The 26475-nt window shown below is 52.9% G+C and overlaps 1 protein-coding gene across 1 annotated transcript; it reads left to right on the top strand.

The window, feature by feature from the left end:
- The first annotated feature begins 9020 nt into the window (after positions 1-9020).
- GNA15 (G protein subunit alpha 15) lies at positions 9021-26124 on the top strand. Its single transcript, XM_079702392.1, has 7 exons — positions 9021-9343; positions 16823-17007; positions 18833-18987; positions 19609-19737; positions 22250-22379; positions 23601-23754; positions 24767-26124. Exons 1-7 carry the CDS (start codon positions 9199-9201, stop codon positions 24991-24993), a joined length of 1125 nt encoding a protein of 374 aa, XP_079558518.1. The 5' UTR covers positions 9021-9198; the 3' UTR covers positions 24994-26124.
- Positions 26125-26475: the final 351 nt, after the last annotated feature.

Raw genomic sequence — 26475 nt, 5'->3', positions numbered from 1 at the left:
CACTCGGCCCCCTGTGGCTTATTTCCTGTTACTGGCTGGGGCGGGGGGGGCAGCAGAGGGGCCCTGAGGCCTCCGGGGTGTCACCTGACTCCTGTGTGGCCTGCGGGGCCCTGGCACCTTCAGGATAGGGTCTGAGCTCACGGGAGCCACAGCTCGGCCGCTCGGGGTGTACCTCCTTCCCTGAGCTGGAACTGCGGCCCCAGGGCCCCTGACTTCAGGTCGATGTGCCGCGCTGTGGGCTGGAGCATCCTGCAAGAGGAACTCCTCCTGGTGGGGGCAGGGGACAGAGATGGGGCCCGGGTTCTGGGCCCAACTGGCCACTCACTGTCGTGGATCCTCTTGGGAAGACGCGCCCCTCCCCCGGCCCCATTTCTTTCTGCAAACCAAGATGTTGGACCAGCGATCTCCCTGCCATCTCTCAGTCTTTTTTTCCCCTAAAAAAAATATTTTTTACATTGTGGTAAATACACATACAACTTACCAGCTTCACCATTTTTTCTTTTTTTTTTTTTGCGGTATGCGGGCCTCTCACTGTTGTGGCCTCTCCCGTTGTGGAGCACAGGCTCCGGATGTGCAGGCTCAGCGGCCATGGCTCACGGGCCCAGCCACTCCGCAGCATGTGGGACCCTCCCGGACCAGGGCACGAACCCATGTCCCCTGCATCGGCAGGCGGACTCTCAACCACTGTGCCACCAGGGAAGCCCCCAGCTTCACCATTTTTAAATGTACAGTTCGGCGACAGTAGTTTCATTCGCAATGTTGTACAACCATCAGCAGTAATTGTCTCCAAAACCTTTTCATCACCTCAAACAGAAACTCCGTACCCATTAATAAATAACTCCCCACCCCCTCCCCCAGCCCCTGGCCCCCACCATCCTATTTTCTATGGATTTCACTCCTCCAGGGACTCCATGTGAGTGGAATCACACAGTATTTGTCCTTCCGTGTCTGGTTTCTCTCACTGAGCATCATGTCCTTCAGGTACATCCATGGTGTAGCAGGTGTCTGGATCTCTTTCTTTTTTAAGGCTGAATCATTGCACTGCGTGGATGGACCACCTTTGTTTATCCATCCGTTGATGGTCACTTGGGTTGTTTCCCCCTTTTCACTGTCGTGAATCACGCTGCTGTGAACACAGGTGTGCAAGTATCTCTTTGAGACTCTGCTTTCCATTCTACTGGCTATAAACCCGGAAGTGGAATTGCTGGGTCAAATGGCAATTCTACGTTTAACCATCTGAGGAACCGCCAGGCTGTTTCCATGGCGGCTGCCCCATTTCTCGTTCCCACCAGCTGTACGCCAGGGTCGCATTTCTCCATATCCCCCTCCAATTTTATTTACTCATTCATCAGCGGGATGGAAATGCCCTGAAGGCCCCGTGTGTGCCAGGAACTGTCCTAGGCACTGCATATACAGGGAGACAGCACTTACCACCATGACTCAATCTATGAAGAAAAACAGCAGGGAGGGGGCATGGGCAGCGATAGTGGCCATTTCAGGCAGGCTGTTCAGGAAAGCCCTTTCGGAGAAGGTGGCGTATGAATAGGATGCTGGAAGACGTGAAGGGAAGGGGCCATGCTGTTGTCTGAGGGAGGGGATTTCCAGGCGGAGGGCAGAGCACGTGCAAAGGCCCTGGGGCAGGACCAGCCCTGGTTCATTGGAGGAACAGCAAGGAGGCCCGTGTGTCTGCAGCAGAGTGAGTGAGGCGGAGAGAGGGAGGAGGGGAGGGCAGGGAGGGGACGGGGCAGGTTGTGCAGAGCCTTGTGGGCCACGGGGAGGACTGGGGCTTTTACCCTCAGGAAGGTGGGGCCCTGGAGGACTGTGGGCAGGGGCGGGACAGGGCCTGACTCGGCGCTCACAGGCGCCCTCTGGTGGCCGCTGCCGGGAGGACAGACTGTGGGGGTGAGGGCAGAACCAGGGACCCGGATGGAGGGGACTCAGCTGGACCAGGTGGGATATGATGGGGTGGTCCCAGGTGGAGGCGGAGGAGTGAGTGGGATTCGGGAGGCGGGTGCAGGGAGGGAGCCCGCGGATGCTGCCGGCGCGCCTGGCCGTCATGTCCCCCGCGGCCGGCAGGTGCCACTCGTCTGCTTTCCGCGCCCGTCCGCGCGAACGCGCATCCGCTCCGGAGGTCCTCTCCGCATCCCGGTTCCAACAGGGAAACCGAGGCACAGAGCGGCCGGGCCCTTGCCCTGACGGTAGGCGGCGCCCCCGAGCCTGGGCACCAGCCGCGACCCGGTGCAAAGTGAAAACGCAGGGCCCCTGTTACAAAACCAGGAGGCTTTCAAGACAGAAAACCTTCCGAGCCCGAGTCCCCCGCCCACCAAGCCGGCCCAGGTGGCCGGCGAGGGGATCCTGGGTGTTTCCTCCTTTTCGCTGCGGTGAATCATGCTTCTGTGAACTTGGGTGGGAAAGACCCTCTGGAGACCCTGCGTTCGGTTTGGATATACCCGCAGAAGTGGAATCAAGTCCGTGATTCATCAGTTAATAAAGGGAGGGGATGGACCTTTGTACCCCAGCCTTGGGCCAGCCCTGGTGGGGGCGGGGGCATGACCTTGGGTATGGCCAAGGGCAGTGGCCAGGGAGTGACCCAGCTGTGGCCTCCCATCAGCTGAGGACTGTGAGGTACTGTAAAACCATGTAAACATCCTATTCCTCATTAAACAGAAAGGGCATTCCTCATACCAAAGGAACAGCAAGGAGATCGTCGTTTCTGAATAAAGGAGAGACTTTTGCATGGGATAAATTTAGGTCCATAAGAACTCACCAGAGAGAATTCCCTGGTGGTCCTGTGGTTAAGAACCCGGGCTTCGGGCTTCCCTGGTGGCGCAGTGGTTGAGAGTCCGCCTGCCGATGCTGGGGACGCGGGTTCGTGCCCTGGTCTGGGAGGATGCCACGTGCCGCAGAGCGGTTGGGCCCATGAGCCATGGCCGCTGAGCCTGCGCGTCCAGAGTCTGTGCTCCGCAGCAGGAGAGGCCACAGCAGTGAGAGGCCTGCGCACCGCAAAAAAAAAAAAAAAAAAAAGAATCCGGGCTTCCACTGCAGGGGCCACGGGTTCGATCCCTGATCGGGGAACTAAGATTCTGCAAGCCCGGTGGCACGGGCAAAAATTTAAAAAACCAAAAAAACTTACCAGAGTGACTGGGGTTGTAAATTGGTACACGCACTTTGGCAAAAGAGAGTTAATATCTGGGAAATACCTTGTAACCCAGCAGTTCCACAGTTGGGTATTTTTTTAAAAATAAATTTATTTATTTTTGGCTGCATTGGGTTTTCGTTGCTGCATGCGGGCTTTCTCTAGTTGTGGTGAGCCGGGGCTACTCTTCGATGCGGTGCGCGGGCTTCTCATTGCGATGGCTTCTCTTGTTGTGGAGCATGGGCTCTACATGCACAGGCTTCAGTAGTTGTGGCCCGCGGGTTCAGTAGTTGTGGCTCACGGGCTCTAGAGCGCAGGCTCAGTAGTTGTGGCGCACGGGCTTAGTTGCTCCGCGGCACGTGGGATCTTCCGGGACCAGGGCTCAAACCCTTGTCCCCTGCATTGGCAGGCAGATTCTTAACCAGTGTGCCACCAGGGAAGTCCCTGGGTATTTATTTAAAGAGAGTCATACATATGGTCTCCAAAAAGGCACATCCCAAATGTCCATAGCCATCCTACTCATTACATCCCCAAATGCCCATCAACAGTAGGATAAATGACTAGGCCAGCATGGTGATGACAGTTAATAATACTGTATTGGGACTTCCCTGGCAGCCCAGTGGTTAAGACTCTGTGCTCCCAATCAATGCGGGGGAAGCGTTTGATCCCTGGTGGGGGAACTAAAATCCCGCATGCCACGCGGCACGGCCAAACAAACAAACAACAAAAAAATGACTGTTGTACTTTGAAAGTGACTGAGAGAGGAGGTCTTAAAAGTTCTCATCACAAGAAAAAAATCACTACGTGTGCCAATGCATGTTAACTAGACTTACTGTGGTGATCATTTCACAATATATACAAATATAGAATCATTATGATGTACAGCTGAAACGTATATGTTATGTATCAATTATACCTCTGTTTAAAAAAATAAATACAAAATGCTTACTAAAAGGATACATAAATAGATGGTGGGCTATTCACCCAATGGAATAGTCTATGCAGTGAGAATTAATGAATTTCAACCACGTATAACAATATGATTTATGACACAAACAAAACGTTGAGTGATAGAAGCCAGACAGACCAGAATTCACAGAAAGTTCGAAAATGGCAAACAATGAACACAATATTTAGGGTTGCTTAATCCACTTGTAAATTGATAAAGAAAAGCAAGGAAATATAGAGGGACATTACATAAGAGAATCATAAGAGAATCAGTTTATCAAGAGGACATAATAATCCTAAATGTGTCTGCATGAAATAGATGAAGCAAAATATGATAATACTGATCGGAGAAATAGAGAAATCCACAATTACACTTCAAACCTTCCGCAGTTCTCTCTCAGTAATTGGTAAAATGAGCAGACAGGGGACTTCCCTGGTGGCGCAGTGGTTAAGAATCCGCCTGCTAATGCAGGGGACACGGGTTCAAGCCCTGGTCCGGGAAGATCCCACATGCCACAGAGCAACTAAGCCCGTGCGCCACAACTACTGAGCCTGCGCTCTAGAGCCTTGAGCCACAACTACTGAGCCCGCGCACCTAGAGCCCGTGCTTCACAGCAAAGAGAAGCCACCGCAATGAGAAACCTGCGCACCGCAATGAAGAGTAGCCCCTGCTCACTGCAGCTAGAGAAAGCCCATGCGCAGCAACGAAGACCCAACTCAGGCAAAAATAAATAAAATTAAATTAAAAAAAAGAGTAAAATGTAAAACAATAAAACTCCTAGAAGAAAACAGAGAACTTCTTTGTTGGCCTTGGGTCTGGCAAAGGGTTCTTAGCGACAACACCATACGCCTGACCCGTGAAGGAAAAAAAAAACTGATAAATTGAGTATCGTCAAAATGAAACACAAAGAACACATCTAAGAGGATGAAAAGCCAAACCACAGGCCGGGAAAAAATATTTGCAGACCCCATATCCCATAAATGACTTGTATTCTCAAGACAGAATAATAGGGAAACAAACCCACTGAAGGAAATGGCAAAATATTTGAACAGACGCTTCAACAAAGATACAAACATGAGGGAGGGAGATGCATGAGGGAAGGGATGTGGGAACAGATGTATATGTATGACTGATTCACTTTGTTATAAAGCAGAAACTAATAAAAAAAAATTCTGCCACAGAATTTTAGTATATATTTTAGCTCAACTTAAAAAGTCTCAACTGAAGGAAATATATATGGAGGATCATTTGAAAGAAGTACTCGATTTACTCTTCCCGATAATTCTAGTTTTTAATCTATGGCCAAGAAGGACTTTTAATAAACTGAGCTTAAAATCATAAGAATTATGGAATTATTTTGGATTTCTTTTTGACCTAAGTGCCAATGAAAAGCTTTTTTCTTTCCTGAATTATAAGCTTTTTCCTCATAAGTAGTGCAAATTATGGGATGAACTTTATGTCTCAGTTTGCTTTTGCTTCTCCAGATCGTATTCAAAATATTTTAAAGATTTTTTTTTTATGTGGACCATTTTTAAAGTCTTTATTAAATTTGTTACAATATTAAAAAAAAAAGATACAAACATGGTACATAAACACATGCAAAAATGTTCAACACTGTTAGCTGATCAGAGAGACGCAGATTAAATCCACAATGAGGTACCATTACACACATCTTAGAATGGCTGAAATAAAAAATACGGACAATACCAAGTGCTGATGAGGAGGTGGAAAAACGGGAACGCTCAGGCATTTCTGATGGGCGTGCAAAATGGGAAAGCCACACCAGAAAACCATTCAGCTGTTTCTTACAAAGTTATACGTACAATTACCTTATGACCCAACCATCCCTCTTCTAGAAATTTACCCTAGAGAAATGAGCACTGATGATGATTATAATGCATGTTTACAGCAGCACTATTCGTGATCACCCCCAAACTGGGAGCAACCCAAATGGCCTTCTACGGGTGAACAGATAAAGGGTGATGCACCCACACAACAGAAAACTACCCAAGGGTCCAAAGGAGAGGGCTCCTGACATGCCCCACTGCATAGACGGATCTCAGATGCTAAGTGAAAGAAGCCAGTCTCAAAAATTACAGTGTATGATTCCATGTATATGACAGTCTCAAAAAGATTCAAAAAAACCATAGCAACAAAGAGCAGATCGGGCTTCCCTGGTGGCGCAGTGGTCGAAAGTCTGCCTGCCGATGCAGGGGACATGGGTTCGTGCCCCGGTCCGGGAAGATCCCACATGCCCTGGAGGAGCTGGGCCCGTGAGCCATGGCCGCTGAGCCTGCGCATCCGGAGCCTGTGCTCCGCAACAGGAGAGGCCACAGCAGTGGGAGGCCCGTGTACCGCAAAAAAAAAAAAGAGCAGATCGATGGTTTCCAGGGGTGAGGGCTCAGGTGAGGGTCTGGCTATAGAGAGGTACCTGGAGTGGGTTCTTCAGGTGACAGAACCATATTCTGTCAACTGTTTTAGCCATAATTTACATGACTGTGTACATTTGTTAAAACACAAAACCGTACACCAAAGAAAGCACCTACCAAGCCACATAAATTGAAAAAACAAAAAACAAAATAAATCTTGTTACCAAAAATACCCCCCAAACACAGAAATACCATAGAAGTTGGTGCAGTGCTGACTGCCCAGCAGGAGGAAGGGGCTCTTGTTGGAACGGGTATCTGGGAAGCCTCCTGGGGCTGACGATACCCTGAATGTTGGCCTGGGTGGGGGTCACGTGGGTATCAGTTTCACAGGAAATTATTAGGTTATATGTTCATGTTTTATGTGTTTTCTGTGTGTGTGTGTGTTTTAATTTTTAGTTCCCTGACCAGGGATGGAACCCACGCCCTCTGCAGTGGAAGGGCGGAGTCTTAACCACTGCACTGCCAGAGAAGTCTGTGTGTGTATTTTTTTAAATATGTATTTTAAAAATTTACTTAGTTATTTATTTGGCTGTGCCGGCTCTTAGTTGCGGCATGCAAGATCTAGTTCCCCAGTCACGGATGGAACCTGGGCCCCCTGCATGGGGAGCGTCTTACCCACTGGACCACCAGGGAAGTCCGTGTGTGTATATTTTTAAACACACACACAGCTCACCCTGTTATTCCCGAATGAACTAATAGGTGACAGGTATCCCGCCAGGATGGCACCTCATCTGGAGAGGAAGCAGCTCCTCGCCTGTTTGGGGAAGTGGGAAGATTTGCTGTGAGGCTGAAGAAATTCACAGAGTATGGGCCCTGGAGGAGGGGGAATCAAGGTGCCTGTTTTTTTTTTTTCTGAGGTCAGCAGGAGCTAAGAAAGGTATTAGACCTAGGCCTGCCGCCCTGGCCCTGTGTGATGGGTTAGGGGCTTGGTGTCCTTTGGGAAACAGTGGGGTGGCCCCAGGTGCTCCCGGCCTTGCCGCGCCATCCACCCTCCAGTCTGTGACTCAGCCTGGCCTCCGGGTTTTGCCAAGTTGGTTACCTCCGTTCTGCTTCTGTGTGGCCCAGATTATTATTTCTGCTTTTCTTCACCTTCCCCGGGAGTGGGAAGTCACCCAGGCCTCAGGCCTCAGGCCCCGGGGAGCACCCCCTCCTCACGGCCATCCGGTCGGGGGCGGGAACGGGGTTGGGCAGGGCAGTGCCTGCCAGAACCCACTGACCCAACAGGGGCCCCTATCGAACTTCCCATCTGCTGGTCGTTATGAATCAACAGCGAAGAAAACCGCATTGGTGCCGGCTGGGGTGTGGCACAGGCAGACAGTTGCGGCTGTGTGACCTCAGGCACAGCACGCACCCTCTCTGAGCCTCACCAGTGCCTCTGGGAGGGGCCCGGGGTCTCCGGGATTCTGTGTGTCTCTGGGGAGGAGGGGTGTTCGGGAACTTTCTAGAGCTTTCTAGAACCTCTCAAAGAGCATTCTGTCCCTGAACACGGCAAAGAGCTGCTGGATTGGAGACATTCTGTGGGGACGCAGCTACACAGCCACCCCTGTGTCCCCTCCTGCTTCTAAGGTCCTGAGGGCTGAGCCGTCAGGGAACGGGGGCCTCATGGCCTTGCTGGGACGCGGGCTTGACTCCCAAGTTTCTCCTATGTCCAGGCTGCCTGTCCAACTTCTCCTCCCAAATGCCTGTCTTCTCAGAGTGACCTTCCTTGACTCCCTGTTTCAAGCCACACATGAGGCCCCCCCAATCTCCCATCCCCCTTCCCAGCTTTATTTTCCTCTCACAATTTATGGCCATCTGATAGGCTTAGATATACAAATATTTAAGGTATTTCTTTATCTTGTCTGTCTAGAGCATAAGGCAGGGAGATCGGGTTTTTTTGTCATTTGGGTCCCTACTGTGCGTAGAATGCCTGGCACACAGTAAGCGCCGCATAAATGTTTGCAAGAAGAATGAATGGCCCGGTTCCAAAGTCCCAAAGCTGCCAGCTCTGCAGTTGAGACTGAGGCCCTACGGGTGGGAGAGGCTCCCCGGGGGTTGTCGCTGCCTGGCTGTGCCTCTATGTCCCCATCTGTGCAGCGGGAATGGCAAGGAACTTGGGGTGCTGTCCGCATGACTACCCTCCCCCAAGACACAAAAGCACTTAAAACAGTAGGCGACGCCGGGCCCTGGCTGTTCTTTTAAAAAAGATCTTGTGGGGTGTTCTGATGACTGCTTCTAATTGGCCCAGAGGAGGGGGAGAGGTGGGTGGGCCGGGGCCGGGCGTCAGAGGCCCAGGAGGACAGGGTCCACCCCTTCTCCAGAATGAGGAAGGAGGCCCAGCGCAGACCCAGCCTGCAGACGCCGGGCCTTTCCTCCCCGCCCCGCCCTCCCCCGGGGCGCCCACCTCACCTCTTGCTCTACTGCCGTCAACCTGTCGGGCCGGGCCGGGCAGGTCTGGGGGTGGGCGGGGGAGCCCTAAGCCGGCATCTCGTCTCCTCCTCCACCCCTGACCCGCCGCGCAGGCCTCGCCGAGCTGGGCCTCCGCGTGCCCACGGCCGGGAAGCCGGGGGTCCCTGGGGGGGGGGCGACCCCCACGACGAGGGAAACTCTTGCCGCCGGCTGTCAGAAGCCCACCCCGGAGCGGCCGGCCGGGGTGCCTCCTGGGGGGCGGGGCGATGCCGCCTGGTGCCCGCTGAGGCCCCACCATGGCCCACTCGCTGACCTGGCGCTGCTGCCCCTGGTGCCTGACCGAGGACGAGAAGTCGGCGGCCCGGATCGACCAGGAAATCAACAAGATCCTCCTGGAGCAGAAGAAGCGGGACCGAGGGGAGCTGAAGCTGCTGCTGCTCGGTGAGTCCGCGGCCACCCCGGGCGGGACAGCCTGGGAGCCCACTTTCAGGATGAGTCGACTGAGGCCCGGTTCCTAGTCCCAAGGGGTGAGCTGTGGGCCCGTCCCACGGCCCGGCCATCTCCTGGGCATCTGCAAGAGCACAGGTGGTTTGGCCGGGCTGCCTGGCTTCTGTCACAGGAAGGGAATGAGCCGCAGAGCCCGGGGAGCTCCAGCCTCGCCCTCCGAGACCCTCCCGTCTCTCTGGAGCGCTGGGTCTGTTCTGGTGGTTTATCAGCACGAGTCGTGTGGGCAGAGAGAGCATTGGCCTCTGATTGATTGATTGATTGATCAGTTCATTCATTCAAGACGTCCTGAGTAATTCCTGGGGGCACAGCGGCAGAGGAGGTGGAGCGTGTCCCTGCCTCTGGGGACCTCAGCTTCCGGTGGGGGAGAGAGATGTTAAGCCCCAAGACTAATAAGCAGGTAAAATAATTTCCTGCCGCAGGAAGAACAGGAGGAAAATAGAACAGGTTGAGGGAGTGGGGGTGACTTGGGTGTGGTGGATTGGAAGCCTCTGAGACCTCATGTCTTCTTGTCCACGTGTGTCCACTCCCCCAGCCACCTTGCCCTGTGTATGACCCTGCTGGCCTAAGCCCAGGGATGCCAGCCTTGGAGGGTCTCCAGGGACTGCCTGAGCCCTGAGCGAGGGCTGGGGAAGTGTTCCAAAGTCCCATCTGCCTGTCCTGGGGCAAAGAGCCTGGTCATCTGGATGGCCGTCCTCTCTCTTCTCTTGCTTAGTGAGAAAGGGCAGCCCTGAGGGGTGGAGAGAGAGGAGAGGGTGGGGGCATGGGACCCCAGTGAAGCTGTCTGAGCCTGGAAGGTTTTAATTAAGAATTTAATTTCATAGCTATCTCTAGTCACTTTCTGTAATAGCTAGGCTAGTATATATATGTTATTTACTACTTTTTAATAAATAGGGCTATTTAGGCTACTTCTCGAGTGAGCTTTGGTTATTGGTATCTTCCAAAGAGTTTGTCCATTTCTTCGAAGTTGTCAAATGTATAGGCATAAGGTTGTTTATAACATTCCCTTGTCATCCTTTCATGTCTGTGGGATTTGTAGTGATGTCTCCTTTTTCATTCTTTGTCTTTGCTCCATTTTTCTTGACCTATTGGGCTAGGGGTTTGGCAGTGTTAGTGATACTTCCTTGCACATCTCAGGTTTTCTTTAACCACACCTCAGGACCTTTGTACTTGCCATTCTCCCTGCCAAGGGCTCTCAGCCCCCAAGCCTTTGCATGGTTGGTGCTCTCACTCCTTTCACTCAAGGCAGGTCTCAGCTCAAGTGTCACTTCCTCAGAGAAGTCTTCCCTGATTTCCCGGGCTTCAAAGTCAGCCCCATCTTTCTTTCTCGCCCGATTTTTCTTCATACCACTCACTCGCTGACGCTCTCTCAGGTGTTTTCTTGTTTCCTTGTTTATTGTCTGTCTCTCCAGTTACACAGCAAGCAACACAGAGGTGAGGAGCATGTCCATCTTATTCACTCCTGTGTCCCCAGCTTCTATTTCAGGAGTACAGTGACCTGACGTAGAGCAGATACCTGATGCATGATTTATAAATGAGTGAATGAATGAATGAATGAATGAATGAATCCTGTTTCAGGGGTGATTTTCCCCAGAGCTGTACCATATCGTCCTGGAGCTGGGAAAGTCCCTTGCCCCACTGACCACTGCACAGCCAGTCCCAAATCAGGAAGCCACTTCTGCTGGTAGGGGTGGGAGAGGGGAGAGGGGAGGTTGTCCACGTGCCCAAGCACAGATGCTGGCCCTATGGACAGCCGGCTGGACTGTGGTTTCAACACCCCTATCCAAGCCCTGAGGGCTGCTTCCACACCTGCCCTCCTTAAAAACAGGAATTGAATCCAAAAGTTATTTTTCTTTTCTGGGAGGTGGCTGACCCTTTGGAGGAAGAAGGCCAAGGGGCTGGGGGTCTGTCGCTGACAGGAAGTGGTCACCACGTTGAGGAGGGGGAAGACTCAGAATAAGGCAATTAAAGGAGCCACAGCTCTGTCCATACTATGTGAGGTAGGAGCCATCCCAGATGGGGAAACCGAGGCCCAGAGAGGTGAAGCGACCTGCCCAAGGTCACACAACCAGGATCAGAACCTAGAATTCTGGTTCCACAGTCCACGCTCTTGACTGCCCTGTGAACGTGCCTCTACAGAACCCCAATGACAGATGGGGAAACTGAGGCCCAGGGCGGCGGCAGGATGGGTCTGGGGTCTGCAGCCAGTTTTGAGGCAGAGCTGGGCAAAGAAGGTGAGCTGTCTGCTCTCAGGCAGCTCCCTGTGTCCCAGTGGCCCAGTTTCCTGGGGGAGGACGGCGGGGCTGGGACAGCCATCACCCATGGAAGGAGCTGCACAGCGTCTCGCGATGCCTGGGGCCTGGCACGGCTCCTGGCCTCTGCGAGTTTCTACTTCCTCACCCATTCCCAGAAGGAAGCAATCACTTCCCGTCTGGGCTGCGAGCACGCACTAGGTGGAAACAGCTCTCCCCGCAGCCCCCAGCCCCATGTGGGGGGCTTTCTGAACCACATCAGGAGGGGGAGCAGAGAGGCTCCTGATTCCTCAGTGGCTCCAGGACAGTCACAGTTGCAAAGGTGGAGTTTTTCAGACTTCAGGTTGTGAGCCACTTGTGAGTCACAAAACCCAAGCTGTGGGTGGCAACCAGGATATATTTTTTTCTTTAATGAAACAGAAGAGGAAAAAAAAAAAAAGAAATCGGTGCATCTCAACAAAATTAACTGTTGCAGACTTCCCTGGTGGTGCAGTGGTTAAGTATCCGCCTGCCAATGCAGGGGACACAGGTTTGAGCCCTGGTCCAGGAAGGTCCCACATGCCGTGGAGCAACTAAGCCCGTGCGCCACAACTACTGAGCCCACGTGCCACAACTACTGAGCCTGTGCTCTAGAGCCTGCGAGCCACAACTCCTGAGCCCATGTGCCACAACTACTGAAGCCAGCATTCCCAGAGCCTGTGCTCTGCAACAAGAGAAGCCACCGCAGTGAGAAGCCTGCGCACCGCAATGAAGAGTAGCCTCCGCTCGCTGCAACTAGAGAAAGCCTGCACGCAGCAACGAAGACCCAACGCAGCCAAAAATAAATAAATAAATAAAAATGAACTGTTTCTTGGTGAGATCTTTCTTTGTTCTCCACACTTTTGGGGGCAACCCAGAGGAAGGTCAAAGGGTGCAGCCCCCTGCCGTAGGTCTCACCGCCGTCTTGGCAGCACCCAGAGGAGCCAACGAGCTTCCGAGCATCTGTAGAAACATCACGTGAACTGATACTTTGATGAAGGTGAAGGATCCACAAGGGCTTGTGTTTAGTCCTCTGCTTTTCCAGTACCTGTGTGACCCTGGGAAAGTCATTTCACCTCTCTGAGCCCCCACGTCTCCACTGTGAATGGGAAAACAGTGGGAATCTTAGTGATGATAATTCAGGCAGTGCTTGGGTAACTTCCCGGAATGATTATTAAAAAGCCCGTGAGCTCTGGACTCAGAACCGGGTTTGAGTCCCAGTTTGGCCACCCACCAGCTGCATGACCCAACCGATCTGGGACTCAGTTTCCCCACGTGAAATGTGGAGCCAAGAGCTGTTCCTCTCGTGGGCTCGGGCAAGCTGGTGCGTGTGGACCCCCCTGACACCCTAGGAGGACAGTGGGGCTTACGGTACCTCTTCCACCTCCAAATAGCAGAAGCTCCGGAGACCAGCCCATCTCCCCAGGTTTCCCAGTGGGAGGTGAGGCTGTGGGTTTATCTCACTGACTGTGATAGTCAGAGGTTCTACTGCAGGAATATTTATTGAGTTTGATGTATCCCCATCCTGAAATCCAAGGAATCTGAGACACACGTGGCTCCTTACTGAAGCATTTCAGATTGTGGAACTGTGGGGCGTTTTTTGTTTGTTTGTTTGCAGGAAACTTTTTATTTTGGAATCATTTTCGAAGGACAGAAATGTGCAAAGATAGTCCGGAGAGTTCCCGTCTCCTCCTAAACAGCTTCCTCTCGTGGTGACATCTTACATAAGTTCCGTGTGCTCATCGCAGCTGAGATATTAATGTGGGAACCGTACCATTACATTTCTGTTAACTAAACTCCAGATTTAGATTTCACTGGTTTTTCCACCACGGCCCCTTTTCTGTTCCAGCCTCCAACGCAGCATCCCACATGGCATTTGAGGGTTTTTTTTTTTATTTTAATAAGTTTATTTATTTTATTTTTGGCTGCGTTGGGTCTTCGTTGCTGCATGCAGGTTTTCTCTAGTTGCAGCAAGCGGGGGCTACTCTTCATTGAGGTGCACGGGCTTCTCATTGCGGTGGCTTCTCTTGTTGCAGAGCATGGGCTCTAGGCGCATGGGTTTCAGTAGTTGTGGCACACGGGCTCAGTAGTTGTGGCGCACGGGCTTAGTGGCTCCACGGCATGTGGGATCTTCCCGGACCCAGGCTCGAACCCATGTCCCTTACATTGGCAGGCGGATTCTTAACCACTGCACCACCAGGGAAGCCCTTGAGGGTTTTTTTTTTCCCTTTCTTAACTTTTCATTTTGAAATACTTTCAGAGTTATAAAAAAGTTGCACCAGGGCTTCCCTGGTGGTGCAGTGGTTGAGAGTCCGCCTGCCGATGCAGGGGACGCGGGTTCGTGCCCTGGTCCGGGAAGATCCCACGTGCCGCGGAGCGGCTGGGCCCGTGAGCCATGGCCGCTGAGCCTGCGCTCCACAGCGGGAGAGGCCACAACAGTGAGAGGCTCGTGCACCGCAAAAAAAAAAAAAAAAAAAAAGTTGCACCAGATTCTTCTGCAAATGTTAACATTTTATCACATGCCCTTTATCCCATCCCATCCTGCTTGCTCTCTCTCTCTCTATATATATATATATGTATACACACACATTATATATAAGTATATGTGTATATACTTATAATTTACATAATGCATAGCTATAGTTTATTTGTTATACATTTATATATTATATTTAATATGTACGTATTCATTGTTCTCAGAACCGTTTGAGAGTAAAGTTGCAGCCCTGACACCTTTTCCCCCCCAGATACTTCAATGGGTTTAAGTCCCACTGAAAAGCAAAGACTCCCCCAGGGCAATGGTGAGCAGGCGATGCGCGTGATACAATCCCATCACCATCACGTCCCGAATCCCGTCACCATCACGTCCCGCTGGCATTCCCAGTTTCCCCATGAATGTCCTTTAGGGCATAGGAAAAGGGTCACTTTTCTATGGATCTCGAGTGCAGCGATGTTGCTGGGTCCTGCCCTCACTGCCTTCAGAATTGCTGGGACTGGGAGGGGACGAGAGCCCCCCAGGGGCGGTACAACAGAGTTCCACCCCGTCTTCTGCCGCTTCCTACACTCCCCGCCTCTTCCCTGCTGTGTTTCCGCTGCTCCAGGTTCCTTTTTCTGGCTCCAGCCAGGGCACCCTTTCCCTTTTTGCTGCTGGTCCCAGTTCCTCCTGCACGAGTCCCCTTCCCCATCCCTGGAGGGACCCCACACCAGTGTCCCCCAGGAGCCGGCAGGGTGACAAGGTGTTGGAGGTGGTTCCCGGCCCCGCACCTCCTGCCTGGCTATCATGCCCATTTCACAGATGAGAAAACAGAGGCTCAGAAAGGGAGATATTAGGGCTCAGACAGCAGGGAGCCAGGCCTTGCTCTTTGAGCTTCCAAAGTTTCTAGTGTTATTATCCCAGACCCATGACCGGCCTTTTGACGTGCGACCGTGCACTCAGAAGGGCCCTGTGGTTTCATCCAGCACTTGGCCCTGGAGATTCTGTAGGTGAGCCGGCAAGGAACCCTCTCCCCACTCTGGTCCATCAGCGAGGTCGTGTGTATTCTGTCTCCCAGATATCTTGTGCATATGTCCTCTTCTCTCTGGCTCCACGCGGCCACCTGGGTCCAGCCTGGACCAGAACAGTCCCATCTGGCTGGGTTCACCCCTCCCCAACCTGCCCTCCCCTGCACAGCCCACAAGGCCCTGCATGACCTGCCCCGTCCCCTCCCTGCCATCCTCTCCTCCCTCTCTCCCCCTCGATCACTCTGCCCCAGACACACAGGCCTCCTGGCTGTTCCTCCAACATGCCAGGCATGGTCCTGCCCCAGGACCTTTGCATGTGCTGTGCCTGCTGTTGGGAACGCTATTCCCCCTTTTCTTCTAATGAATTCTGTCATCTGCCAGGTCTCAGATGAGATGTCACCTCCTCAGTGAAGCCCTCCTAGATTACCCAGCCTAACTCAAAGCCCCCTTCTCCTTAGAACCCCTTCCACAATCATAATTTCACCTCCCCCTCTCTCCCCCTCACTCACTCAGCTCCAAGCACACAGGCCTCCTTGCTATTTCTCCAACACACCAGGCCTGGTCCTGCCCCAGGGCCTTTGCACATGCTGTGTCCACTGCCTGGTGCTCCCTCCTCCAGATCTTGGCACGAGAGCAACCTTCCCAGCCTTCAGATCTCGACGCCAATGTCACCTCCACTGAGAAGCCTTCCGTGACACTTAGCTGTAGTAGTCACTTAATCACTCTTTATCTATTTATCTTATTGTATTTCCTTCACAAAACTTTCTCTACCTGAAATTATTATAGCGAATAATAATAACAGTAATTATAATCATGGTAAAGACTACTGTTGCTAATAATAGTGGACAGGAATGTAACTCTTACTATGTCAGAGCACACTCTAGGCCAGGGGTCCACAGACTTTTTCTGTAAAGGGCCAGATGGTAAATCTTTTCAACTTTGCAAGCCAGAGGGTCTCTGACTACTCAGCACTGCAGCTGTCCCGAGAAACCAACCCTAGATAATTTGTATACAACCAGGCACGGCCATGTGCCAATAAAACTTTATTGACCGACCCTGAAACCTGAATTTCATGTCATTTTCAGGTGTCACCAAAAAGGAATCTTTGGATTCCTTTCAACCATTAAAAAATGCAAAAACTGTAACCATTACAAAAATGTAAAAACTGTAAGGGTGAAAAAAATTAGAAATATAAAAACCATGCAAACTGTAAAAATTTGCTAGCCATGCAAAAACAGGCAGCTGTCAGGAATTCCTTGGTGGTCCAGTGGTTAGGACTCTGCGCTTTCACTGCAGGGGACCCCGGTTCCATCCCTGGTCGGGGAACTTAGATCCCACAAGCTGCGTGGTGTGGCAAAAAAGCAAAAACAAAAACACAAAACAAAAGGAAACCCCCAAAATAAAAATAAAAACAGTGGCCGGCAGGCCATGGTTTGCTGCCCCCTCCTGGGACAAACTTTTAATGAACTAGTTTACCCCTCACGTCCACCCAGCAAACCACGTTTCACGGGTGGGGAAACCGAGACACAGAGCCATGAAGCTGCTTGCCCAGGATCACAGAGCGGGGATTCGAACCCTAGTGGCGGGAGGTGGCGGGTGTCGGGAGCCCCGGAGGGCTGAGCTGACCGCAGAGTCGTCTCCCCAGGCCCTGGCGAGAGCGGGAAGAGCACATTCATCAAGCAGATGCGCATCATCCACGGGGCGGGCTACTCGGAGGAGGACCGCAAGAGCTTCCGGACCCTGGTCTACCAGAACATCTTCGTGTCCATGCAGACCATGATTGAGGCTATGGAACGGCTGCAGATCCCCTTCTGCTGGCCCGAGAGCAAGGTGAGCATCCCGGGTCTCGCCACATGGGCGCCACACTGGGAGGGGGTTCCTTAGGACTTCAGGGAGGGACTGTGTCCCCTCATATCCCCTAAGTCCTTGTGAAGAACCACCTCCTCCAAGGTTTCCTGGGATCCTGGTCTGCATTCCAGGCAGCTCAGCACCAGCAGGTCCCCCCACTGACCTCACAGGTTCCCCGTGGACCCCCAGGGCTCAGCCATCTCTCCCTTGGACCCTATGATGCCTGGTAGGAGTCCTGAGTCAGCAGGCGTTTTGTTCTAGAAATATTAGTACGGTGGACTGGTTCCTGAGCCCTGCCCTACCCTGCTGGGGGGAGGGGTGCTATGCAGACCGTGTGTCACATCACCCTTCTCTTTAACATTTTTATTTTATTGTGTGAAGAACACTCAACATGAAATCTATTCTCTTAGCAAATTTTAAGCACACGATACAGTAACTGCAGACACAGTGTCATCAGGGAGAGCTCTAGAATGTATTCCCCTTGCCTAAGGGAAACTTTATTCATAGCAACCCCAGCTCCCTTCCCCTAGCCCATTCTACTCTCTGTGTCCGTGAACTTGCCTCTTCCAGATGCCTCATATAAGTGGGATCGTGCAGGATCTGTCCTTCTGTGCTTGTGTTATTTCACTTAATATGGTGTCTTCAAGGTTCATCCACATTGTCCCCTGTTGCAAAATTTCCTTCTTTTTTTGCGGTACGCGGGCCTCTCACCGCTGCGGCCTCTCCCGTTGCGGAGCACAGGCTCCGGACGCGCAGGCTCAGCGGCCATGGCTCACGGGCCCAGCCACTCCGCGGCACGTGGGATCCTCCCGGACCAGGGCACGAACCCGTGTCCCCTGCATCGGCAGGTGGACTCTGAACCACTGCGCCAACCAGGGAAGCCCAGAATTTCCTTCTTTTTAAAGGCTGAATAGTATTCGAGATGTATCTATCTTTATCCATTCAACCATCGATGGACATTTAGGTTCTTTCCACATCTTGGCTGCTGTAAATAACACTGCAGTGAACCTGGGTGTACAGATATCTTTTCAAGATCCCAGTTTCAGTTCTTTTGGGTAAATACCCCAGGAGTGGAATTGCTGAATCATAGAGTAGCTCTATTTTTAAAAATTATTTATTTATTTGCCATGTCACATGGCTTGTGAGATCTTAGTTCCCCGACCAGAGATGGAACTCGGACCCTCAGCAGTGAAAGCGTGGAGTCCTAACCACTGGACCGCCAGGGAATTCCCAGTAGCTCTATTTTTAATTTTGGTGGGAACCTCCATACCATTTTCCACAGTGGCTGTACCGGATTGCATCCCCCCAGCAGTGTATGAGGGTTCCAACCCCCAAGACCCCAGGGCTGGTTCTTTCTGAGGCCTCTCTCCTTGGCTCGTAGACGGCTGTCTTCTCCCTGTGTCCTCACAGGGTCATCCTTCTGTGTGTGTCTGTGTCCCAATCTCCTCTTCTTACAAGGACACCAGTCACATTGGATCAGGGCCACCCTCATGACCTCATTGTAACTTCATTACCTCTGTAAAGACCCTATCTTCAGACATGAACAACAGGAGCGCCTGCTTCCGGTGCAAAGAAAGGAGGACAGATACAGCAGAGGTTACTGCCCCAGTCAGGGTCCCCCAGAACTGGCGCCCTGCACGCAAGCAAGCAATTCCCTGCTGGCCCCTCGCGCGCCGCTGTGCGCTCTGCTTGTGCCCACCCTCGGTGAATGGACATCGGGACAAAAGGGGGTGGAGACGTCAGGAGGGCAACCCGCCCCGCCCGGCTGCTCTGACATGCCCCTGTCCGTCCATCCGTCCCTCCCCAGCACCGGGCCAACCTGATCATGAGCCAGGACCCCTACAAGGTGACCACCTTCGAGAAGCACTACGCCGTGGCCATGCAGTGGTTGTGGAGGGACTCCGGCATCCGCGCCTGCTACGAGCGCCGGCGCGATTTCCACCTGCTTGACTCGGCAGTGTAGTGAGTCTGGGGTCAGCGGGGACGGGCGCAGGGTCGGGGTGCCCAGCGCGAGGCGGTGCCGAGGCGGAGCCAGAGGAGACCCTGTCCCAGGGATCGGAGCCGGCAGAGGGGCCTCAAGCTGGCTGGCTCCCACTGCTGGGAATGCTGTGGGTGGTCTTGCCCTGGGGTGAGGCCGTCCCTGGGGTGCCACTGCTCCCCAGGTGACACAGCTCCTGGAGTGCACTGTTCCTGGGGTGACATCATTCCTGGGGTGACACCATTTCTGGGGTGACGCTGTTCATCGTCACGCAGTGAAGCTGTCCTGGGTATGACGCTGGGTGTCTAGTGCTCCAGGCTATCACTGTTCTTGGGGCAGTGACACACCTGGGGTGACAGTTTTCCCAGGGTGACGCCTGCGCCAGTGAGACTGTCCTTGGGGTCACGCTGCTGAGGGTGAAGCTGCTTCTCTCCGTGCTCCCATGGCCTTGGGCTGTGCTCCTGAGCCACCTGGGACCCCAGAGATCCTGTCCCCCCCCCGGGGGCTCTCTTTCCCCCAGCAAGGTCCTCACCAGGCCCTGGGTGGGGGGCCTGAGAAGCAAAGGGAGGTTTCAAGGCCAAGACTCAGGGCTTCTGGCTCTACAGCTACCTGTCAAATCTGGACCGCATCACGGAGGAGGGCTACATCCCTACCTCGCAGGACGTGCTCCGCACCCGCATGCCCACCACCGGCATCAACGAGTACTGCTTCTCCGTGCAGAAAACCAACCTGCGGTGAGCGCATAGCCTGGTGGGTGGGAAAGGCTCCTGTTGGAGGGGCAAAGGAACTGGGGCACTGAGGGATGAGTAGGAGTTTCCTAGTCCCAGCCCACAAAGGGGATGCCAGGCTGAAGGAGGCAAGGCTGGACACAGACACCTCCAGCCCCTCCATGGAATCAGGACTGGGGCCTGAGGGAGCCCAGACTGAGCCCCCAGAGCTCTGGGAGGGTAAGTCTTCCTGGAGGAGGGGACATTGGTATTAGGGCATTGAAGAATGAATAGGAGTTCACTAGAGCTAGGAGGTGATGGGAAGGAAGAGACAGAGACTGTGCAGTCAGGGCTAGACCAGAGGGATTGATTTGGGGCTGGGGAAGCTCGCCCTCTGAGCTTCCCCAACCCCAAATGAGGGGTGAAGCTGGAGGTCAGGAGACTCAGGAGAAGGCAGGAGCCATGGTTCAGGCAGAAAGGGTTGGGGAGTGCCCAGGAAGTGGCCTTGGGGATGGAAATGAGGGGACGGTGCGAGAATGCTTTCTGATGTAGAATGGGCAGGACTAGATGAGCATGGGAATTAGAGCAGAGAGTTAAAAGTGACTCCCTATGGGTTTCCCATCAAGGTGACAGAGTAGCTCATGGAGCCACAGTGGTGGTGGTGGGATGGGAGGTGTTAGAATAGATGATGAACTCATTTGGGGCAGGTTGGGTCTGAGGGGTCTGGGGCATCTGGGAGGTGGCTGGGTGCACACAGGCCTGAGCTGGAAGCCAGAGGTGTGGGTGGCCAGTGCAGCAAAGGCTGGTCCATGCAGAGTCATGGTCAGTGTCAAAGGCCAAGGAGAGGACAGGAAGACTACAGTGAGAGAAGCGACTTCTGGGATTGGCCTTTAGAGGATCCTCAGGACCTTAGTGGCCTTTAGAGAATCTTCAGTGACCTTAGGCAGGGACCTGTGGAGGGTGCAGGGTGATGCTTGAGACCCTTCAGTGTTCAACCCACCCGTGTTGATCCCTTGTTTCCCTGAACACCCCCTTGCCCGGCCCCATGTTGTTCTGGCCTCTGCAATAGTCCTTAGCAGGAAGGTTCATAATTCATCTGTTTGCGTTGGGTCTCCTCCACTAGATGGAAAGACCCTCAAAGTTAGGGGCTGAGTTCGATTCTCCTGCTTCACTGGTCATGATCAGCTGAAGGTCAGAGTGGAAGTTTGGAAATGTGAGTGGATGGTTGGAAAGATGGATGGATGGGTGGATGGGTGGATGGATGGATGGATGGACTTATGGATGGATGGATGGGGGGATGGATGGGTGGGTGGAGGGGTGGATGGATGCATGGATGGGTAGGTGGGTGGATAGATGGATCAATGGTTGGGTATATGGGTGGGTGGGTGCGTGGGTGGGTGTATGTGTGTATGAATGGGTGAATGGATAGATAGATAGACAGATGGATGGATTGATGGGTGGATGGATGGGTGGGTATGTGGACGTATGGACAAATAAATAGGTGGGTGGGTGATTGGTTGGATGTATGAATAGATGGATGGGTGAGTTGGTAAAAGTTTAGGAGTAAAAGTAGTGGTTGGGGAAGTTCAGAAGGAAGGCTGGGCTGAGGAGGGGAATTATCAGATGGGGAAACTTGAGTCCGTTCTTAGGCCAAAGGTGAGGGCTCAGAGGAAACTGAGACTCCGAGCTGGGAGGCTGGCAAGTAGCATACCCCACACCTATCTCAGCCATCGGAGCCCCAGTCTCAACCGCTGCATCACACATCACGCTCTGGATACGGGGTTTGAGGGAATCTGAGGATCATGAGAAAGGCTGGTTTCAGTAATCAGGAGCTGCAGGCATCAGCCTGGATTTTCCTCCTGTACAGCAGGGCAAGTCTCTTCTTGCTCTGAGGCTTCTGGCATTTCCTTCCAGCTGCCTGAGTAATGGTCCCATCCCTGGGGAAATGACACAGGACTTGTTATCAGTAACCCACATTTCTTAGAAGAGAGAACAGGAAGGCAGGAGGGCCCAGGCTTTTGCTGTGGTGTGTGTGGGGGTGGAGGCGAACCCTTGCCCTGGGCCACACACAGAGGGGATGGCGTTTGCCCATCTGTGTGGCCACTGGACACTCCCATGGTCAGCCAGAACACAGCTGATGGGAAACTGAGTTCTGGAGACGATCTGCAATTTCCCTCTTGTCACCCAGCCAGAACCAGGGCAGACTGAGGGCAACCAGCTGTCTTCTACCATGGGGTAGAAATCAGGCAGCCCAGTGTAGTAGAAGCTCCATGGGGTAGAAATCAGGCAGCCCAGTGTAGTAGAAGCTCTAGAAAGTCCCCTCTCTCCCTATACCTCAGTTTCCTCATCCGTAAAATGGGCATAATAGCGATACTTGCTCCATGGGGTGAAATGCTGTAACACACAAGGTGGCTGGCATCTATTCTTGTTGCTATTAATATTGCTCATGGCATGTACCAGCCATGACTGGGGTCTGGGACGCCTCGTCACGGGGGTCCCGATTAGGCCTGAACTCTGAAAGGGAGTTGTTCCCGGTAAGGATCGTGGACGTCGGGGGCCAGAAGTCAGAACGCAAGAAATGGATCCACTGCTTCGAGAATGTGATCGCCATCATCTACCTGGCCTCGCTGAGTGAATACGACCAGTGTCTGGAGGAAAACAACCAAGAGGTGAGGGGCCACGATGGATGCAGGGGCACCATTTCCCCTGCTTTTCTTACCCCCATCTTGGCCCGGGGACCCACAGCTGAGCAGGCACTCTTGAGTGGGGCTTTGTGTGTCTGGTGTGGCTTTGAGCTTCACCGTCCACTCTTTTGTGGTCAGACCATTGAACCCCAACACACAGATCTATAAGCATTTGTGAGGCCAGGACCCTGACACACACACACACACGCACACGCACACACACACAGAGTCGGACACTCGTGCCTCAAGACACACATACCCCCCCGCAACCCCCCGAAGCACAATGTAAGCTGTCCTGGGAATGTGGGTCATGGGGACGATGTCCTGCTTTTACTCAGAATTCTTCTCCTTTTCGTGAACTCTTCTCCCAATTAACCCCCGGCGTGAAGGTCAGGCACATTATCATCTCTGACATGTGCACTTTTCAGGGTTAAATTTTCCCATAGACAGTTTCGGAATCCAAGGTTCAGATGTTATAATTTCGACTTTCAAACTGAATCAGATAGAATCAATTTGAGGTCATTCTGACACAGATCATGCTCCAGTCCAGCCACACGAGATGTGCTAGTTTGCTAGGGCTGCTGTGATGAAGTACCACAAACGGGGAGGTGGTGGGCATGGGGGTGGGGGAGAGCTGAAACAACAGAAGTGTATCGTCTCATAGTCCTGGAGGCCAGAAATCTGAGGTCAGGGTGTCAGTGGGGCTGGTTCCCTGTGAAGGAGAATCTGTTCCAGGCTCTCCCAGCTTCTGGTGGCCACTGGCAATCTTTGGCGTCCCTTGGCTTATAGACACATCACCCCATTTTACCTCCATCTTCACGTGGCCATCTCCTTGTGTCTTAATTCCCCTTTTTATAAGGATAGCAGACATTGGACTTAGGGCCCACCCTACTCCAGTGTGACCGATTCTTAACTAATTACATCTTCAAAGACCCTATTTCCAAATAGGGTCTCATTCTGAAGTTCCAGGTAGACATGAATTTTGGGGGTGAGGGGAACACTACCCAAACCAGTAGAGACACAAAACCATCTCGGGCATACATAGGCAGCTGGCCACACCACCCTCAGACCCAGCTGGGTGGGAATTGGGGAGCCTCAAGCTGCTGGATGGGGGGCCAACAGCCCCGTCTTTACGTGGGGAGAGGGCTCCTGTTTGGGCCGAGCTGGCCATCTGGATCAATGACCTGCTTGTGCCCCCCAACCCAGAACCGAATGAAGGAGAGCCTGGCCCTGTTTGGCACCATCCTGGAACTGCCCTGGTTCAAAAGCACTTCCGTCATCCTCTTCCTCAACAAAACCGACATCCTGGAGGAGAAGATCCCCACCTCCCACCTGGCTACCTACTTCCCCAGTTTCCGGGGTGAGTGGTTCTAGAACTTTCTATACCCTTCACTTCCCAAAAGCAGCTCCTAAGAGAGATGCTGGCCCAGGTCCTACCCCAGCCTAGAGCCAGTGGGGTTTCAAATGCAATGGGACAGGCCTGAGTTCCAGACCCATCTCTGTCCTCTGACCAAGCTCTCTGAGTCTCAGCTTTCCCCTCTGTAGAATGGGGATAAACTAACAGAAGCCTTCATACTGGATGCTGAAAACAGCAGGAAAATTTCCCCTCACAGTTCAGTAGGCCAGAAGTCTGAAATCAAGGTGTCAGCAGGGCTGGTTCCTTCTGGAGGCTCCAGGGGAGAATCTGTTCCAGGCCTCTCTCCTAGCTTCTGGTGGTCACCTGCAATCCTTGGCATTCCTTGACTTGTAGATGCATGTCTCCAATCTCTGCCTCTGTCACCACATGACTTTGTCTCTGGTTGTCTCTTGTCTTCTTATAAGGACACCAGTCATTCATTCATATATATGTATGAATATATATATAAATATTCATATATATATATATATATATATATATATATATATATATATGAATGCAAGATGGGGGGGGAATCGCATGTGTGCCTCACCAGGATGGCTATCCTTCCCCCCTCTCTCTCAGCCTCGGTTTCCCCATTTGCACCTCCCCAGGATGTCTTTCTCTGCAGTTCCAGGCTCCCATCCCCCCAGCTCCAAGCCCAGCCAAGAGAGAGGGTCTCTCTTTAACACAGTTCTGCCCGAAGTCCCAGAGACTAGTGTCATTGGTCCATTCCAGGTCATGTGACCTGCATGAACACATACCTGATGCTCCTATTGGCTGGGCCTGAGTCATGTGACCAGCTAGAAAGGCAAAAGATGGCGGTGGCCGGCAGGCACTTTGGTGCGTGGTCCCTGCAGCCCTGCTGCTGCCCATATTGGGGACAGGGTCTCCAGAGCCCACCTTGGTCCCAGGAGGGAGAGGCTCCCACCTGCCCCATGAGCCGTGTGCCCTGACTGCCCACCCCTGTCCCCAGGCCCGAAGCAGGACACGGAGGCAGCCAAGAAGTTCATCCTGGACATGTACACCAGCATGTACACCAGCTGTGTGGACGGCGCAGACGGGGGCAGGAAGGGCTCGCGCTCCCGCCGCCTCTTCAGCCACTACACGTGCGCTACGGACACACAGAACATCCGCAAGGTCTTCAAGGACGTGCGGGACTCAGTCCTGGCCCGCTACCTGGACGAGATCAACCTGCTGTGACCTAGGCCCAACGCTCCGGACTCAGACCCGCGCGTGGCAGGCGGGACCTGCGGGTGGTGGGTGCAGGGTGGGCCGGCACTCAGCAAACCCAGGTGCCCCTGTCGCTCCAGCCCCAGGGCCAGGTGGCAGAAGGGCCACGAGTGAGCCGGGGTGGAAGGCCGATCGGCGCCTCCTCCTTTCTCCGCGCCTCAGCAGGACAGCCTCTGTGTCTTCCTTTCCTCGACTCACTGTATCTCCTTGGAGAGGGAGCACAATGGCCTTTAGGGAGGCTGGGGTGCAGGAAAAGGTGAAAAGAGCAGGGGATCCAGGACTTGGGTGGATGGGGTTCTCTCAGGACCCCCACCTCCAGGTATGTCCCCCCTTGGGCAGGGGTCTGGGACCCTTTTGGGGGTGATGCACCAGCCCCGGGACAGGGGAATGGTCCTTCATGCCGAGGGACGCGGACTCTGGCGCCCCCTATCGGAAAGGAGCCGCATCCCAGCCTGAGGTCTGCGTAGCTCAGGGACTTGGTTTTCTTACGAGAAAGAGAAGCCCAGAAAACGCCGCCGTATCAGAGCCTCGTGGCTCGAAGTGTGTCCTGCCCCAGTTTTCAGATGAAGGAAACCGAGGTCTACAGGCATCCCCCGCCCCACTTCCTTATCAGGCTGGGGGCCGGGTGTGCTGCATCTTACAACCTTCTGTATTTATTCCCTCACCTTCTGCGGGGCCCCTTGAAGGGTGGACCTTAAAGAAATGACATTATGGAGAACTTTGATTTCTTAGGGGCGTCCTGTTTAACAACCAACCCCTTGCCCCGCGCGGTCCCATCTCAGGTCGTATGTCCCGGGCAGGGTAGCAACATGGCAAAGGAAGGAAAAAGTTCTACTTGTTGTCCACCCACTTGTGTAGGGCATGGTACACAGAGCTGTGTGGGACTGCGTGCACTTTGAGCCAAGAAGTGGAGTTCAACCTCTCTCCTTGGCCCCGGGGACATTTGAGCTGACCTTCTGTTGCTACTCACCCAAAATTCTAGCAGCAGCCACCACCTATCCCTGATGGAGATGATGATGACTCCACTTACTCCAGATCCTGGTCTCCCACCATCCTCAGGGCAGGCCCATGTAGCACCAACCCCATCACCCCCATTTTACAGATGGGGAAACCGAGGCACAGAGAAACTGAATAATTTGATTTAGGCTAAACACCTGGGTGGTGGCCAAGCCAAGATTCTATTATTCATTCAAGAGGTTTTTTGTTTTGTTTTACTTTTAAAAAAATAAACTTTAATTTTTAGAATAGTCTTAGGTTTATAGAAAAATTGCAAATACAGAGGGTTGCCCTATGAAACCACACCTGATTTCCTGTATTATTAATATATTAATATGGTAGGCTTTTTTTCCATTAATTAACCAATATTGACCCATTATTAACTGAAGTCCAACAAATTTCCTTTTTTCCCCTAATGTCCTTTTTCTGTCCTCGGACCCCACTCAGGTTCCCACA

The sequence above is a fragment of the Hyperoodon ampullatus genome (assembly GCF_949752795.1).
Source record: "Hyperoodon ampullatus genome assembly, chromosome: 4".
NCBI lineage: Eukaryota > Metazoa > Chordata > Mammalia > Artiodactyla > Ziphiidae > Hyperoodon > Hyperoodon ampullatus.
This window is presented reverse-complemented; position numbering and strand designations above follow the sequence as displayed.